General features: G+C 36.0%; 1 protein-coding gene across 7 annotated transcripts in view; it reads right to left on the reverse strand.

Moving 5' to 3' along the window:
- The window catches only part of MAP3K5 (mitogen-activated protein kinase kinase kinase 5), a 244,579-nt gene that overhangs the window by 112,961 nt on the left and 115,007 nt on the right, over positions 1–16,611 (reverse strand). For all 7 annotated transcript variants that reach the window (XM_074037095.1, XM_065543439.1, XM_065543438.1 and 4 more), the window contains one exon: positions 355–467. In XM_074037095.1, the coding sequence (XP_073893196.1) occupies positions 355–467 (113 nt within the window). The remainder of the gene's footprint in view (positions 1–354; positions 468–16,611) is intronic.

Here is a 16,611-nt window from a genome sequence, read left to right on the forward strand (position 1 = left end):
AGCACAATCTAAAATAGGAAATATTCCTGATGTCTCACAAAACACTAACATTATTTGGGAGTTAGGGGCTGAATGCGGAACTCATATCCTCAATATTAGTTTGAGCTAGAATATTAACCAGGGGGGCTTTTAGAGACAGGTAAGAAAAACTAAAAACTGAATTATGTCCTAATATCAGGATTCTGTACAATAGTATGAAATACTAAACAAGGAGATATAATAAGCCTTTTTTTTTTTTTATCTTTAGGAAGTATGAAAAGACAGCAAAAAATTTATCTATTCAGGATTCTTTTTCTTTGCACCAAGTTGGGTATAGTTTCTTGATTTCCATGTAAAATATCAAGTTATAATTACCAACTTTCCGGAGCTCAAAGGAAGATTCAAACTGGTGCCCAGCTGCCAGGAGGAGGACCGCATAATTAATTCCTGACTGTAGTGTTGGCTCAGATTCAAATGCCTTTTTGAACCTATAAAAAACCACAAATGTACAAGTTAACTTTCTCAATCATGAAACCCTGGGTGTGTAATAGCTTCTGTTTGTATAACTCCAATGCCTGAGCAAGTAAAAATATTGCACTGGCCTTCACCCCAGAATCTGGTGTGTTATTAGCACTTAACGCTTCAGAAACTGCTTATCTTTGTCCACAGTTCTATTGCTTTCCCCCACTTAGCTCACCCTCAACCTACCTAGTAACCCTAGTCTTTTAAAAAATCCTATCTTCAATCATCTACCAGAAGTATGTGAATGTGAAAATTTAGTTACAAGGGCACTTGTTACGAGATGAAAAATTACCCTAAATATCCAATATTATACAGGGTAATATAAAATAACATATATTCCAAATGTTAGAAAGCAATGTAGTCATTTGTGTTGTGGAAGCATGTTAAAAGTCAGAAGAAAACTAGTGTTTCCAAGTAAAATGTAGCCGTCTACTTGGAAGCCATCATTCAGGGTGTGTGTGTGTGTGTGTGTGTGTGTGCAATAAACATTTAAAAATGAGAACCCTGCACATATTTTTTAAAGTAGTTTTTAAAAACTCTTAAAAATATACAGAGCACTGAGGAGGTAACATACTGAAATGATCAATTCCATAAGAATGATATAAAAATGAAATAATGTCAATTATAGGATGAAATTAAGAAAAGCAGAGATTGTGTCTCTACATACTAATTTTGGCTCAGAGAGTTATAAAAAGACTTTTCTGAATATGCATAAAACTGAGTATCAACCTTTGAAAACACTTCAATATTTAAAAGGACTTCAGTGTTTGGATATTTACTTTATTTTCAAGGTAATACTTCCTAGGATACATTTAAGGGTTTCCTTACATGCATCATTAAACAGGCAATGATAGTCAATATAATTTCACTTAGGGGTATGTAAAATCAGAAAAATAAAATAAATGCCCTAGTGACTAAGAGGAACTGCCTGAGGCCAATGCATGAAAAATGAAACTTTTATGTTTAAAAAAATCATGCTGAAGAAAATATAAGAACTAAATATCTAACAAATGACCATTTGATGATACCAAAAAAGGTTATGTGGGAAGAAATACATTACAATTCCAAGATAAAAGCATTCTCACCTAAGTCATAACTGTGTAAATAAAAGACAGGAATACTAAACATAGTGATAGGTACAATAGTGTATATTGTAGGCACAATAAGTGTATATTCTTGGCTTTTATACATACTCAAAATTTTCCATAATTTAAAATAAATTAAACATCAAATGAAAACAAAAAATACATTTTTCTGAATGTTGAGGACCATGTCTCTTTTTTAAAGGTCTTGCTCTTTAAGTAGAACAAGCATCTCTGAATGGAAGCAAAAATAACTATGAATCTTAACTAGTTGGCTCTGATAGTTATGTACCTATGGAATAAAAAAAAGTACCACTGCATCACTATAGGTGATTAAAAAGCATATTTTAATGTTTCCAGACGTATACATGTTTCCATTCTAAAATGAAAGTATATACACCTAGACTACAGATACTCAACACTATATCAAGGCAAGTCACAACTTACAGGTCAACTTACAAGTCTTAGACTAACATAAGTCTCAAAGTTCTTTGTCTTTGTTCAGAGGCAAGTATAGTGTCCCAACAAAAAGGATTTAGGAGAAGAAAGAAGTAGACACTTCCCTTTCTACCAATTCATATCAAGATACATAATATTTTTCATTAAATACATTATTGCATTTTCCCTGAAACCAAAGAACATGAAAAGTCTCTCTTAAAGATATGAAAAGGAAGAGGCAAAAATGAAGGCATATCAAAATCAATCAATAAATATCGGCGAATATCTCCTATGTGCCAGAACCAACCCAAATGAATATTTGGGTTTATATCTGTTTTTCTGTTGCCACAAACAATATATATTTTTGTATTTTAAATGAAAATATAAATACCAATAAAATTAATAATTCACATTTTTCTCAAGCTCCCCTCCATCCATGAGACTAAATTGAATACCGTATTGAGGAAAAAGTCTTAATGTTTTCTGGAGCTTAAAAGAGCATGTAGGTATATTACAAAAGAAATAAAATCCTGTCATATATCATTAGTATACCACTGCAGGAAGTGGGAATTCTCCCATACTGTAAAAGCAAAGAAGTACAGTATTCTTGGCAGAAAATTGCCAATATCAAAACTATAGAATTTTTGTTTGTTTGTTTTTTTGAGATGGAGTTTCGCTCTTGTTGCCCAGGCTGGAGTACAATGACACTATCTCAGCTCACTGCAACCTCTGCCTCCAGGGGTCAAGCAATTCTCCTGCCTCAGCTTCCCGAGTAGCTGGGATTACAGGCATGTGCCACCATGCCCGGCTAAATTTTTGGGTTTTTTTTTTTTTCAGTAGAGACAGGGTTTCTCCATGTTCGTCAGGCTGATCTTGAACTCCAGACCTCAGATGATCCGCCCACCTTGGCCTCCCAAAGTGCTGGAATTACAGGTGTGAGCCACTGCACCCGGCCAACTATAGAAATTTTTTAAAACTATGTATACCTCTTAACAAAACAATTATACATTTGCAAATTTATACCATGAAAAAATATTAAACATGTAATCAGAAGTTTCATTACAAGGGCATTTGTTACAAGATGAAAAATTACTCTAAATGTCCAATAATACTATAAAGTATAATATGGAACAAAATATTATACAAATGTTGGGAACCTACATAGCCATTTATATTGTGGACAAATATTAAATGTGAGGGGGAAAACTTGTGTTTCCAAGTAAGACGTAGTCGTCTACTTGGGAGCCATCACTCCTGCTTCAGTAACTAGGGGGAAATAAGAACACATATCAAAAACACATTTTTGCGGACACTGGAGATCTATGGAAGCAACAAAAAAATCACTGAAATAAATTCCAAAGAGGGAAGTGGCCTTCCAAGATGAGCTGAATTGCCGTTGTCTTTCATGGGGGCATTTGCTGATTCTGATCCTAAGATTAGGCTTGGGCTTGGCATGGGCAGAAAAACTCTGTCTATTTTAAACTTTACCAAGGAAAAGAAAAACTAGTGGATTTCTTGATAATTGTGTGGTTTGGCATGACAGAATGAAACCTGGAAGAGTCCCAAATGTGTGGCTGTTTTCTTCACAGGACATTCGTTGAATGCTGAGTTGTACAGGAGGCTAGGGCATGGAGTAGAGCTGGGATGACAGAGTGAAATCTCCTGAGTGTTTAGGAGAAAAGTCCCACTAGGGAAAGGAGTCTACAACAACCATAGGAAAAAAGTCTCCCCTTTAAGAAATTTACCACATTTTGGGCTGGGCACACTGGCTCCCGGCCCTTTGGGAGGCCAAGGTAGGTGGATCACTTGAGGTCAGGAGTTCAAGACCAGCCTGGACAACATGGTGAAATCCTATTTCTACTAAAAATATAAAAATTAGCCAGGCATGGTGGTGTGTGCCCCTAGTCCCAGCTACTTGGAAGGCTGAGGCAGGCAAATCACTTGAACCCTGGAGGTGGAGGTTGCAGGGAGCCAAGATTATACCACTGCCCTCCTGGGCAACAGAGAAAGACTGTCTCAAAAAAAAAAAATAATAAAATAAAGAAAGAAAAAAGAAAAAGAAAAAAGAAATCTATCAAATTGTGGAGAATAAAGAGCTAAACACAAAACTCCTAAGGACAGATATGAAATATCCCACAGTATTTAATGGATAAGAAGATAGAAATCTGCCTGCCTATCAATTAGAAGTTCAAGAGGGTCACAGCTAACAAGCAGAGATAAAATAGAAACAGACTAGGTCAATGAAAATAAAAACCTAGACCCAACCCAACTCAACTGCATTTGTTGAGGTAATCAGCTTCTTACCCTATCTGGCTAACAGAGGAAAGGGAAAATCTCTGTGAGTGAAAATAAAATCATCTCCAAGTCTCAATAATTTTTTAATACAAAATGTCTGGGATACAATAGAGAAATATGAGACATGCAAAGAGCCAGGAAGTTGTGACCAATAAACAAGAGCAAACACAGACAAGAAAAGCTGACCTACAGATAATTTGGATACTGGAGTTTATAGACAAGGACTTTAAGATAATTATGACAAATATGGTAAAGAATATAGAGAAAAAGATAAAATGGATAAAAGATACAAACAACTTCAAAAGAGAATCAGAATCAAAGAAATCACATAATCTAGCACCAAAACATACAATACCTGAAAACAAGAATTCCGTGTATGGGCTTACAAGTTAATTCAACAAAGTGGAAAAACAGTTTTGGTGAACTACCTTCTATGTCAATAGAAGGTATCTAAACTGAAGCAGAGATATAGAAAAAAAAAAAGAAAAAAGAAAGAAAACACACACACACACAATAAAGCATAAGAAACAGAGGAGACACAGTTAAATGGTCTAACCTATGTATCACTGTAGCCCCAGAAAGAGAAGAAAGAGAATATGGAGCACAAGAAATATTTGAGATATAATGGATAAAAACATTTCAAAACTGATGAAAACATCAACCCACAGATCCAAGAAGCTCAGCAAAACTCATGCAGGATAAAATAATTACAGTCTAAATGCCAAAACATGTTACCAAAATCCAAAAACACAGTGGAAAATCTTTTAAAATCAGCCAGAGAAAAAAGATACATTACTTTCAAAGGAGCAATAAAATTGACAGTAGACTTTGCCATACAAACTCTGGAAGCCAGAATACAACGTAGCGACATCTTTAGAGTAATAAAAGAAAAAAAAAAAAGCCTAAAAAAGATATTTTCAGACAAAAACTGGGAACTAGTTGCCAGCAGATCTGAACTATAAAAAAATACTAAAAGTGCTTCAGACTAAAGGAAAATGATTTCATTTGGAAGCACTGAACTTCAGAAAGAAAGAGCATTGGAAAGAGTAAATATGTGACAAGATCTAAAATATAAAAATTATTTAAAACCTATTGATTATTTAAACTGCTCCAAGTTTCTTTCCTTGTTCAGGAAGCAGTAAAATACAAAATGTAAGGTAGACTATAAAAGTAAAGGATGCAGGTTGTAATCTCTAGGGAATACTCAAAGAATAATATGAAAACTATTACTACAGTGCTAATGTAGCAGAAAATGTAATACTAAGTTAATAAAAATAAAGCAAGAATTGAGGACTAAAGGAACAAAAAACATGTAAGACAAATACAAAATAAATAAGACAAATAGTCAATACTATTGATATAACCCCAACTATCAGTTACCACATTAAATGTAAATGATCTAATCATTCCTAATAAAAGAGATTTTTCAAACTGAACTGAACAATAACAGCAAAAAAACGCAATTATATTCATTTTTAAAAGGCACACTGTAAATACAAGTTGAGTAACCCTAATCCAAAAACTTGAAATCTCAAATGTTCCAAAATCCAAAACTTTTTGAGTGCTGATGTGATGCTCAAAGGAAATGCTCATTGCAGCATTTCTGATTTCCAATTTTCAGATTAGGGATGCTCAACTGGCAATTATAATGCAAATATTCCCAAATTCAAAAATATAAAAAATCCAAAACACTTCTGGTCCCAAGCATTTTATATAGAAAAGATACTTAACAAGTATTAGGACACAGGTAGGTTGAAAGTGAAATGATGCATAAAGATGTATCATCCAAATATTAAATAAATGTTATTATAGGTTAATATCAGACAAAATTGTCTTTAAGATAAAAATTATAAGAGAAAAAAGGAACGTTTCATAATGATAAAGAGGTAAATTCAATAGGAACATGTAATAGTCCCAAATGTACCTAATAGTATGGTTTCAAAACATATACAGAAAAAATGGACAGAACTAAAAAAGCAGACATACAAATCTACAATCACAGGTAGAGATCTTAAAACACTCTCAGTGATGATCAAACAAATAGACAAAAATTATCAGTGAGGATATAGATTTGAATAACATTATTAGCCAAGTTAATCTAACTGACTTACATGGAACACTACACCTAACAACTGTGTACCATATTCTGGGCCATAAAGTCCTTCTCAACAAATTTCAAAGGACTGAAATAATGAAAAATGTGTTCTCTCACCACAATAGAATTAAATCACAGAACAATAAAGAAAGATATATTTGGAAATTGGGCAACTCAGTTCATAACCCAAAGGTCAAAGAAGAAATCATACTGAAAATTAGAAGGTATTTAAACTGAACTATATATATATGTTGTTATATATGAAGTAATGAAAGTCTAATAGATAAAATGTCTGGGATGCAGAACAAATTATACCTTTAAATGTAGACATTGGAAAAGGAGCAAGGTTGAAAAATCAATGCTCCAAGCTTCCATCTAGTAAACGAACAGCGTATCATCTTCAAAGTAGAAGGAAGGGTATAATAAAGAAAAGAGCTGAAATCAGTGAAATAAAAAGCAAACATGCAATAAAGAAAATAGTGTCAAAATGTGGTTCTTTGCAAAGATTAATAAAATTGATAAACTCCTAGGCAGACTTCTCATGAAACAGAGAGAAACAAAAATTACTGCTAAGCCCTCATAAACAAAAAGAGGGGCATCAGTACAGATGATATGAGCATTAAAAGCAAAGTAAAGGACATTTCGAACAACTTTATGCCAATAAATATAACAACACGGGTAAAATGAAAAAATTTCTTAAAATCACATGTAAGCATGACACAAGAAAAAATGGAAACTCTGAATAGCTCCATATCTGTTAACAGAATTTATAATAATCTGAAATTCTTCTTTTTATTGTCTATCTGCTCCAAGAGAATGTAAGCTCTGTAAGAGCAGGAACCTTCTCAACCTTGCTGACCAATGAATCTCTGGTACTTGAATAATCAGAATACCTGACATGCTGCAGGTGATTATGAAATACTTGTGAAATGAAGAAAGAATGCATCCACCTCCTACCAAGAACCAGGCTGAGATTACTGGTAAATACGTCAGCTCATACAAGATACAAATAATCTTTTAACTTCCGTTAGTGATCTCAACTCTGATCTTGATAAAACCGTATTACTAGAAACTACATCCTTGGACCACCTTAAACAAGTGAATAGGATATAACTTTCACTGTGTTACATTATTCACTGTGTTACATCTTAATGTTACTGGAGTCCAAAACTTCAATAAAAATATTGATGATGTTGTTTATATAGCTTTTATTGATTGATTGTTGTTTATGTAGATTATATTTACACAGGGTCTGTCATGAGAAATTCCTTTAATTTACTGTGAGGGAGAGTTTAGCTTCCTCTGAATAATCGGTATATGATTTTTTTTCACTCTATTACTAAAAAGCATATTGGCTTGAAGCTCAGTCATAGCAAGCATGTTGATCCTTATTATTGCCATATTTACATTCTCTAGTTTCTTTGTGTTAATTTTCATATATATTTTATCATTTTGTTAATTTTTCAATTTTTTTTTTTTTTTTTTGAGATGGAATCTTGCTCTGTCACCCAGGCTGGAGTTCAGTGGTGCGATCTCAGCTCACTGCAACCTCTGCCTCCCGGATTCAAGCCATTCTCCTGCCTCAGCCTCCTGAGTAGCTGGGATTACAGGTGCGTGCCACCACACCTGGCTAATTTTTGTATTTTTAGTAGAGATGGGGGTTTCACCATGGTGGTCAGGCTGGTCTCGAACTCCTGACCTTGCGATCCACCTGCCTTAGCCTCCCAAGGTGCTGGAATTACAGGCATGAGCCACTGCACCCGGCTCATTTTGTTTGTTTTTCTAAGACTCAAACTTGATTTTACAAATGTAGATGTTAAAATAATGATGATATCCATTTTAACTGAAGATGCTGTCTCAGACATTTTAGGGTAAGAGTGTCACAGTATCAAACAACTTGCGAATCCCAGTGGCTTGCAACTCCTGTTCATGCTACATATCTGTGTCATGAACTCTGTGTCATGGTTCAGCTCTGCTCCACATTGTCTTCCATCTGGGATCCAGCCTGAAGGAGCAGCCTTCTTGTGGGAATGGCCAAGGAAAAAGTACATGTGGTACAATCACAAAATTGCTCTCAAAGCTTCTGCTCAGAATACACATCAATCAAGACACACAACCAAGTCTGGTGTCATGGGTGGGAATATTTAATCTTCCTACAAATGAGGACAGTGTATTTCTAACAATAATACAACAGCATAGATTATAGTCTCTATCAAAGAAAGCTGTGATTAACATCAAATGGTAAAAGAATCAATAGTAGCTGCCTCTGATTACTGAGCACCTACTAGGTACAAGGCACTGAATGAGACATTTCAGGCATAATACTTTAATTCTGACAACTCTTTAAAGTAGGGGGAATTCCTTGTCAACAAGAAAATTGAAGCACAGGAATATTAAGTTATGCAGTGAGGAAGTGGTCAAGCAGGAACTCTACCCAGTTCTGCTGGATTCCAAAGCCTAGGCCCTTTTCTTTGTATGGCTCTGCCTACCCTTTGGTTTATACTAACAATTTTTGTAGTTCCTTTTCATTGATTTCTGGGAATTTTTTTTGTTTGTTTTTAATAAAAGGGAGTTGAATGAAACAGGAAAAATAAAAATGAGATATAAATGAGAGAATTGCTTTTATATTAAGGATAAGGCTTGTATTCTATATACAACAGAAACAGATACTGATATATTCTAAAAAGAAGGTGTTTTTCACAATCTATTTGATCAGTCTCATAAAACAAAAGACTAATACTTCAAAAAGACTTACATGGCAATACTGCTGAAATGCACCCATAAAAACACACCAAACAAGAGTTTTATATTGTTGAGAATGTTTCAGTTTAGCAAGAGGATACGTAAATATGAACAATATGTAAGTCTATCCATAAAGAAACCTATAAACAATGATTAAAAGTGCAAAACTATCTATAAAGATAGATAAATAAAAGGATGAAGCTGAATTAGATAAGACTTTAAGAAGGAAATAAATCTTAGGGAACTACACATTTACATCTTAAGAGAAATTTAGTGCCTATCTTTGAGTAACCATACGAAGTTATTTCCACTCCTGTTGAATTTTTTTTTTTTTAATTTTAGCACTAAATATTTGTTGAAAGGGGCAAATAATTTTTTTTTTTTTTTTTTTGAGATGAAGTCTCACTCTGTCACCCAGGCTAGAGTGCAATGGCGCAATCTTGGCTCACTGTAACCGCCGCCTCCCAGGTTCAAGTGATTCTCCTACCTCAGCCTCCCGAGTAGCTGTGACTACAGGCATGCGCCACCACACCCAGGTAATTTTTGTATTTTTAGTAGAGATGGGGGTTCACCATGTTGGTCAGACTGGTCTCGAACTCCTGACCTCAGGTGATCCACACACCTCGGCCTCCCAAAGTGCTGGGATTACAGGCATGAGCCACCGCACCCAGCCAAAAGGGGGCAAATAATTTGCATTATTTAATTCATTATTTCATTTAAAAGTTGAAAACTTTTCTTTCAAGCTTTCAAAGCAATAGGTTTCTGTTCAAGAATTGCCTTATGATTAGTACTGTATTTTTCACCTGATTGCAAACTAGCTTAAAAGCAGTTAAGTCCTTGATTATAGAGTGAGTGAAGTCTTCACAAAAAAGACTTTTCACTTTTCACATCTGCACTGATATGTTCAACAGAAATCAAAAATAAAGAAAATATTTTTGAACTGATTATTTCTAGCTGGAATATCTACTTTCCAACAAAGAAGACACTGAGCTCAAGTCAAGTTCTTGCTATTTTTCATTGTTGTGATATAACAGCTGTGATTCTTTCTATGAGACACAAAGGTAATTAAATTAGAATTTCATGGTGTTTTTTATCTCTAGGGATATTTCTGAAATTAACACTCATAAAATAACTCAGAGACAAAGCAGGACAGCATGTGAAGAAACTAATGCTGAATCACCCTGCTGTTGTGATCTGCTGGTGGGGGTATAACCCTCCAATTCAAACTACTTATTTGTGTACATATCTTCTTATAATAGAAAACTCGGGAACAAAATAAAAGAACCCCAAGTTCTAACTGTGTTTTTCCAGTCCTTTTACCACGCACATATTTTTTTCCCAAGAAAAGAGAATCACACTATTTTTATGATCTGCTGTTTAACTGATGAAATATCAAGATGCATGTTACTATTAAACATTTTTCAAAACCACAATTTTCTTCTGGGCATATACTTAAAATAATTGAAAGTAGAACCTTAAAGAGATATTTATACACCAATGTTTAAAGTAGCATCATTTACAATAGCCAAAAAAGTTGGCAACAATTTAAATGTCCATCAAGAGATGAATGGATAAACAAAATGTGGTATAAACACACAACACAGTTATTATTCAACCTTACAAAGGAAGGAAATTCAGACACATGCTACAACATGGAGGAAGATTTGAGGGCCTTACACTTAGCAAAATAAGACAGCCACACACACACACACAAAACCCAAACCAAATATGACACCACTTATGTGAGGTACTTACAGTAGTCAAATTCAGAGAGATTTATAGAAAGACAGAAAATGATGGTGCCTAGGGTCAGGGGAAGGTGAGAATGGGAAGTTGTTGTCTAACAGATACAGAGTTTTAGCTGTGCAAGATAAAAAAATTTTCTGTGGATGGATGGTGATGATAGTTGCATAACAATATGAATGTACTTAATGCCACTAAACTGTACACTTAAAATGGTTAAAATGGTAAATTTTATGTTATATATATTTTACCACCAAATTTTGAATGAATGATACTCCATCCTTTGTAAATGTGATTCTTTGCTTAACAACTTCTCTATTTTGGGATATTTAGATTTCTTCCAACTTTTTGTGAAGTTCAGTGTCATGAACACCATTGCAGATCTTTGTTTCTATGTCTACTATTTCTTTAGGATAGTTTCCCAGTGACAGAACTGGATCATAGAACATGAATGATTTCAAAGCTCTTGATGCACAATGCCAAACTGCTTTCCAGAAAGGTCTTTACCAATTCACATTCTCAAGAGCGGTGTAGGAGGGTGACTTTTACAGCGCACCCATGCCGAAATAAATTATTCTCATCTTTGCCAATTGATTGCAACAAGAAAGAATAGCTCAGGATTCTAACTTGCTCTAATTTGATTACTCTTAAGGGTGAACAGTTTTCATATGTTTATGATGCATGTACACTTATTCTTGCAATAACTGCCCCAATTATTTAAAAAGAAATGCAAACCCATATTCTGAGAAGGTTGGAAAGATGGGAAGAGATACACGTGGAAGAGCTCGGGAGGGGAAGTGGGGTTGGGGGTTTAGATTCAATCTTTGAGGCTATGAAGAACAGTAAAGATTTAGGAGGAAGGAAGTGACAACAAATATGGAGAAAATCTAAATATTTCATGCAAGGGGAATAGTTACATCAACCAATTATGATTAATCTATGCTGTAAGATGGATCCAGTAAAGCAGAATCTCCAGGGGCAAAGAATTTCACATTGCTGAAAAATTCTCTAAGTAATTCTGATGTTCTCAGTCAGATTTGCAAACAATCGCTTTGGTTCACTAAATGAAATCACTCCTATTCTTCCATATTCTCCTTCCTTTTCAGTATAATGCTTGACAAATATCTAATTCTCTCCCTCATTCCTCTAATAACTGAATTACATAAAGCAAGCCTTAGTTTCTCTCCTTAGGTGCTCCTTCTTTGTTAGTCAATTAGGAAACCTCTACAGAGACATAGTAAATACTCATTCTGGCCGTGTACAGTGGCTCATGCCTATAATCCCAGCACTTTGGAAGGCTGAGGAAGGATCACTTGAGCCCAGGAGTTTGAGATCAGGCCTGGGCAACATAGTGAGACACCCATCTCTAGAAAAAATTTGAAAAATCAGCTGGGTGGTGGTGCACATGGGTAGTCATGGATACTTCAGAGGCTGAGGCAGAAGGATAGTTTGAACCCAGGAGGCTGAGGCTGCAGTGAGCCACAGTCACAACACTGCACTCCAGCCTGGGTGACAGAGTGAGATCTTGTCTCAAAAAAAAAAAAAAAAAAAAAACCAGGCCTGTAATCCCAGCACTTTGGGAGTCCGAGGTGGGCAGATCACGAGGTCAGGAGATTGAGGCCATCCTGGCTAACATAGTGAAACCCCGTCTCTACTAAAAATACAAAAAAAAAAAAAAAAAAAAAAAAATTAGCCGGGTGTGGTCACAGGTGCCTGTAGTCCCAGCCACTTGGGAGGCTGAGGCAGGAGAATGGCATGAACCCGGGAGGCGGAGCTTGCAGTGAGCCGAGATCGCACCACTGCACTCCAGCCTGGGTGACAGAGCGAGACTCCATCTCAGAATAAATAAATAAATAAATATATATATATATATATTTTATATATGTATATATAATTCTTAGACCTCAACTTGGTCATGCCATAACACAGCTTCATCCAATCCATCGTCTGCTGAATGTGCTTTAAATCAAGGTCAAAGCTTCAGTCCAATGTTCCAGGGCACTTGTTTACAAAGCAACTATGGACACGCTGTGTGTTTTACCCAAGTTCTTAGGTCATTCTGGAACTAGTGATCCCTTAGGAACCCTGTACATCTGGTCACCAATGAGCTGGTGTCATGCTGAGTTACTAAGAACTCTTCAGGCCTTGTGTTCTAAAAATAAAAATCAACCAAAATTTGGGGACTCATATAACAGACACAATAAAGGACTAAGCAAAAATAATGTTAATGCAACTATGGTGAGATAAAACTCTGGAGGTAGGGAGAGAGGGGGAAGGAGGATGGTAAAAATGAAGAGAACACTGAGAAACAACTCGAAGCCAAGACAAAGGAAACAAGGCTAATCTGGCAAATGGAAAATCGACATTGCTCTTTATTTGTCTGTTGATTAGTTTGTTATATAACTCTTCCAAAGTAGAGCCAACCCCATTAATAATGTAAAAACTAAATCTTTATTAGGCACACATTACTGTTTGAATAGCACTGTCACTGACGTAAAAGAAAATTAGTTGATAAGGCCAGGCTCACTGTTCTTCCCCAAGTTACTATGGAAAAATGAACATACTAATGCTAAAAGCAGACTTAATGCTTTTAATTTCCTGGTTATGGATCTTTTTTGGCATTATAACAAGACAGACATGATTATGCTAATACAGTACAAACACCTAATTTCCTTTCGAAGTTCTCAAAATGACTTCATATCTTCCCTTAAGAACAAGAACACCATTTTCTCCAAAACCAAATGTGATTTCAGGCAAGTACTACCTATCCTACATGGTGCCACAATAGCCCTGATATATGAAATTCAGACAGGGCCTGTGTAAAAATTACAGATTCTACACATTTTCCCTCATTAGCTAAAATGTTTAGCTATATCCAGAAAGAAAAAAAATGACTTTTAGAAATATTTTATAACAAGAGAAATTTAATATAGTCAATGTTCATTTTGAACATGGATAAATATATTAAATATGTAAAGAAATACAAAATGGGGGGGCAGAAAAAAATACAAAATTATTCACTAAGGATGTATTATACACCAAGGATATAACACTAAAGGCTTACTAAATTTCAGGACTTTAACATATGTTGTTTTATTCAGTCCTCACAACAAAGCACTCATCCCAAAGAGATTAGTCTAAACCGATTGTAATAATCCCATCCTCTTTGCTAGTGATTTGTATAGTTTGGGGCTGATGAAATACTAGAAGCATGAAGGCATAAAGAAAGTCTGGAGTGGGTTTTTACAGGCATGTTTTCTCAGTCCTAAGAGAATGATACAGGAAAACATTGTCTCATTTCCCCTCAACACTGGTGCAGCTAATCTGGATTGATTCTGGAATGGCCATAGCCATCTTGCAACCCTGAGTAGGGCAGCCCAAGGTCAGAGCCACCCATGGCCATAGCAAGAAAAAGGACCTGACTGATGTCTTTCAGTTGCTGGTTCAACCTGCACTTGAGCCAGTCCTACTTCTGAACTTCATGTTTTAGGACATACACTTTCTTATGATTAAACCCATTGGAGTAAGGTGTTCTGCTACTTGCAATATGCCAAGAGCATTCTAATTCATCTAAGCAAGTGTTAATTTTTTTTTTAAGTAAGAAAATAGAATATTCTAAGGGTAATTTGCCCAAGATCACACTGTTTCCAAGTATTGTATCAACATTGATCCCTTGTGAGTCTCCCCTTAGTTCATACTTCTTCAACAAAACTGAAATCTAGACATTTCTGGAAATGTCTATGCCTGGAAACTTCAGGAAGGAGGGCCTAGGATACAGTAAAAACAACACTGGATCTGAAAAAATAAGATTTGAAATTTTATTAATCACAGAGCAACATGAAATTCACTGGAATTCTTTGACTTTCAATTTCTTCAGTTGCAATATGTGAAGTGGCCAGGTGTGGTGGCTCCCATCTGTAATCCCAGCACTTTGGGAAGCTGGGGCATTAGTATCATTTTGCTCCAGGAATTCGAGACTAGCCTGGGCCACATAGCGAGATCCCATCTCTACAAAAAATAAAAAAGTAGCCAGGCATGGCAGCATACGCCTGTGGTCTCAGCTACTTGGGAGGCTGAGGTGGGAGGATCACCTGAGCCCAGGAGTTCAGGGCTGCAGCAAGCTGTGATCTGTGCTGGGCGAAAGAGTGAGACCCTATCTCAATTTTTTTTTTTTTTCCAAACAGGAAGAAAAATGTCAGCCTTGCCTACTTCACAAGGTTCCTGTAAGCCTCCCTCATTAGTAACATGCATAGAACTTTGTGTGAACTGTAAGGGTTAAGGGCTCAATTATTATTAATATTTCTATCTATCGGAGCAAATACTGCATATAACAAAATTTTCTAAATAAGTCATACTGCATAGGAATTCAGCATAACCATTTGTGGTTATTTATTTTTAGATTGGCTTAAAAAAGAAAATGTGGAGATAATCTGGCAATGAGAACTTCCGCGGTCCTCTAAGGCATGGTGATTTGTCCCTAACACTTCCTTGGATCATCTCCAGGGGTTAAGTTTGCCACTTCAGAAACTTGGTGACTGTTTTTTAGGATGTAAGTCTCAGCTCTTTAGTCACAAATTCTCACCCTTTGAAAGCTGGCTCTCCTCCCAGCTTCTCACCCTCTCTGCTGTCATCTTGCTCCTTCTCCTGCAGCCCAAGTCATCCTCTAACTAGCATGTGATGGGCACCACTGCTGCCTTTAACTAATTTAAATCTTTATATTGAAAAGCTATGAGAAAAATGTCACAACCTTTTAAATACAAACTGCATTATTTCAGCCATTCTCAAGAGCTTAGATGAACAAAAATAACTAAGGAAATGACAAGGCAAAACATCAAATGTTAGAGAACTATTTTTTTAACGGTTAAATTAGGATGTATTCATTCAAACCATTCACTCTCTGTCTCACATAAGAGTCAACAATCACTTTGTTCCAACAATATACTGTAATTCAGCACACTTAGAAAAATCTAAACCAGCCAGGCGCGGTGGCTCACGCCTGTAATCCCAGCACTTTGGGAGGCAAGGCAGGTGGATCAGTGGAGTCCAGGAGTTCAGGATCAGCCTGGGCAACATGGGAAAACCTTGTCTCTGCAAAAAATACAAAAATTAGCTGGGCATGGTGGCATGCACCTGTAGTCCCAGCTACTCAGTAGGCTGAGACAGGAGGATTGCTTGAACCCAGGAGCTCAAGGCTACGGTGAGCCAAGATTGCACCACTGCACTTGAGCCTGGAAGACAGAGCAAGATCCTGTTCTAAAATAATAATAATAATCATCATCATCATTTTTCCCCTATTTTCTGTTTCACATTCTGAACCCACAACTAAAGCTATCAGAAAATAGATCACATCAGAGGCTCTCTGTAGCACTAAAATGCTGCCATTTAGTACTTGGATCAGATAATATGCCTCCCTCTACTGTGGGTCAGGAACATTTATTAATATTATTAAAAAGGAGAATTGCAGAAAAAGTTCGATGAGCCATTGTAATCACAACTGCTTGGATTCTCTTTCCATTGAGTTGGCACTCTTATCCTTAAACTTTCCATGGTCAGTGGCTTACTGTTTATTCAAGTCAACAGAAAATGACTCAGTCCATGGAAAGAAGCCCGAGGGACTGACTACCTGCCCTAACACCTCACTCCTTATCCCAGCACCAGCATTTAAGAAATGAAAACCCAGAGGATTATGACTCAAAAGAAAAAAAAAAAAAAAAA

The sequence above is a fragment of the Macaca fascicularis genome, chromosome 4 (genome assembly GCF_037993035.2).
Source record: "Macaca fascicularis isolate 582-1 chromosome 4, T2T-MFA8v1.1".
NCBI classification, from domain to species: domain Eukaryota; kingdom Metazoa; phylum Chordata; class Mammalia; order Primates; family Cercopithecidae; genus Macaca; species Macaca fascicularis.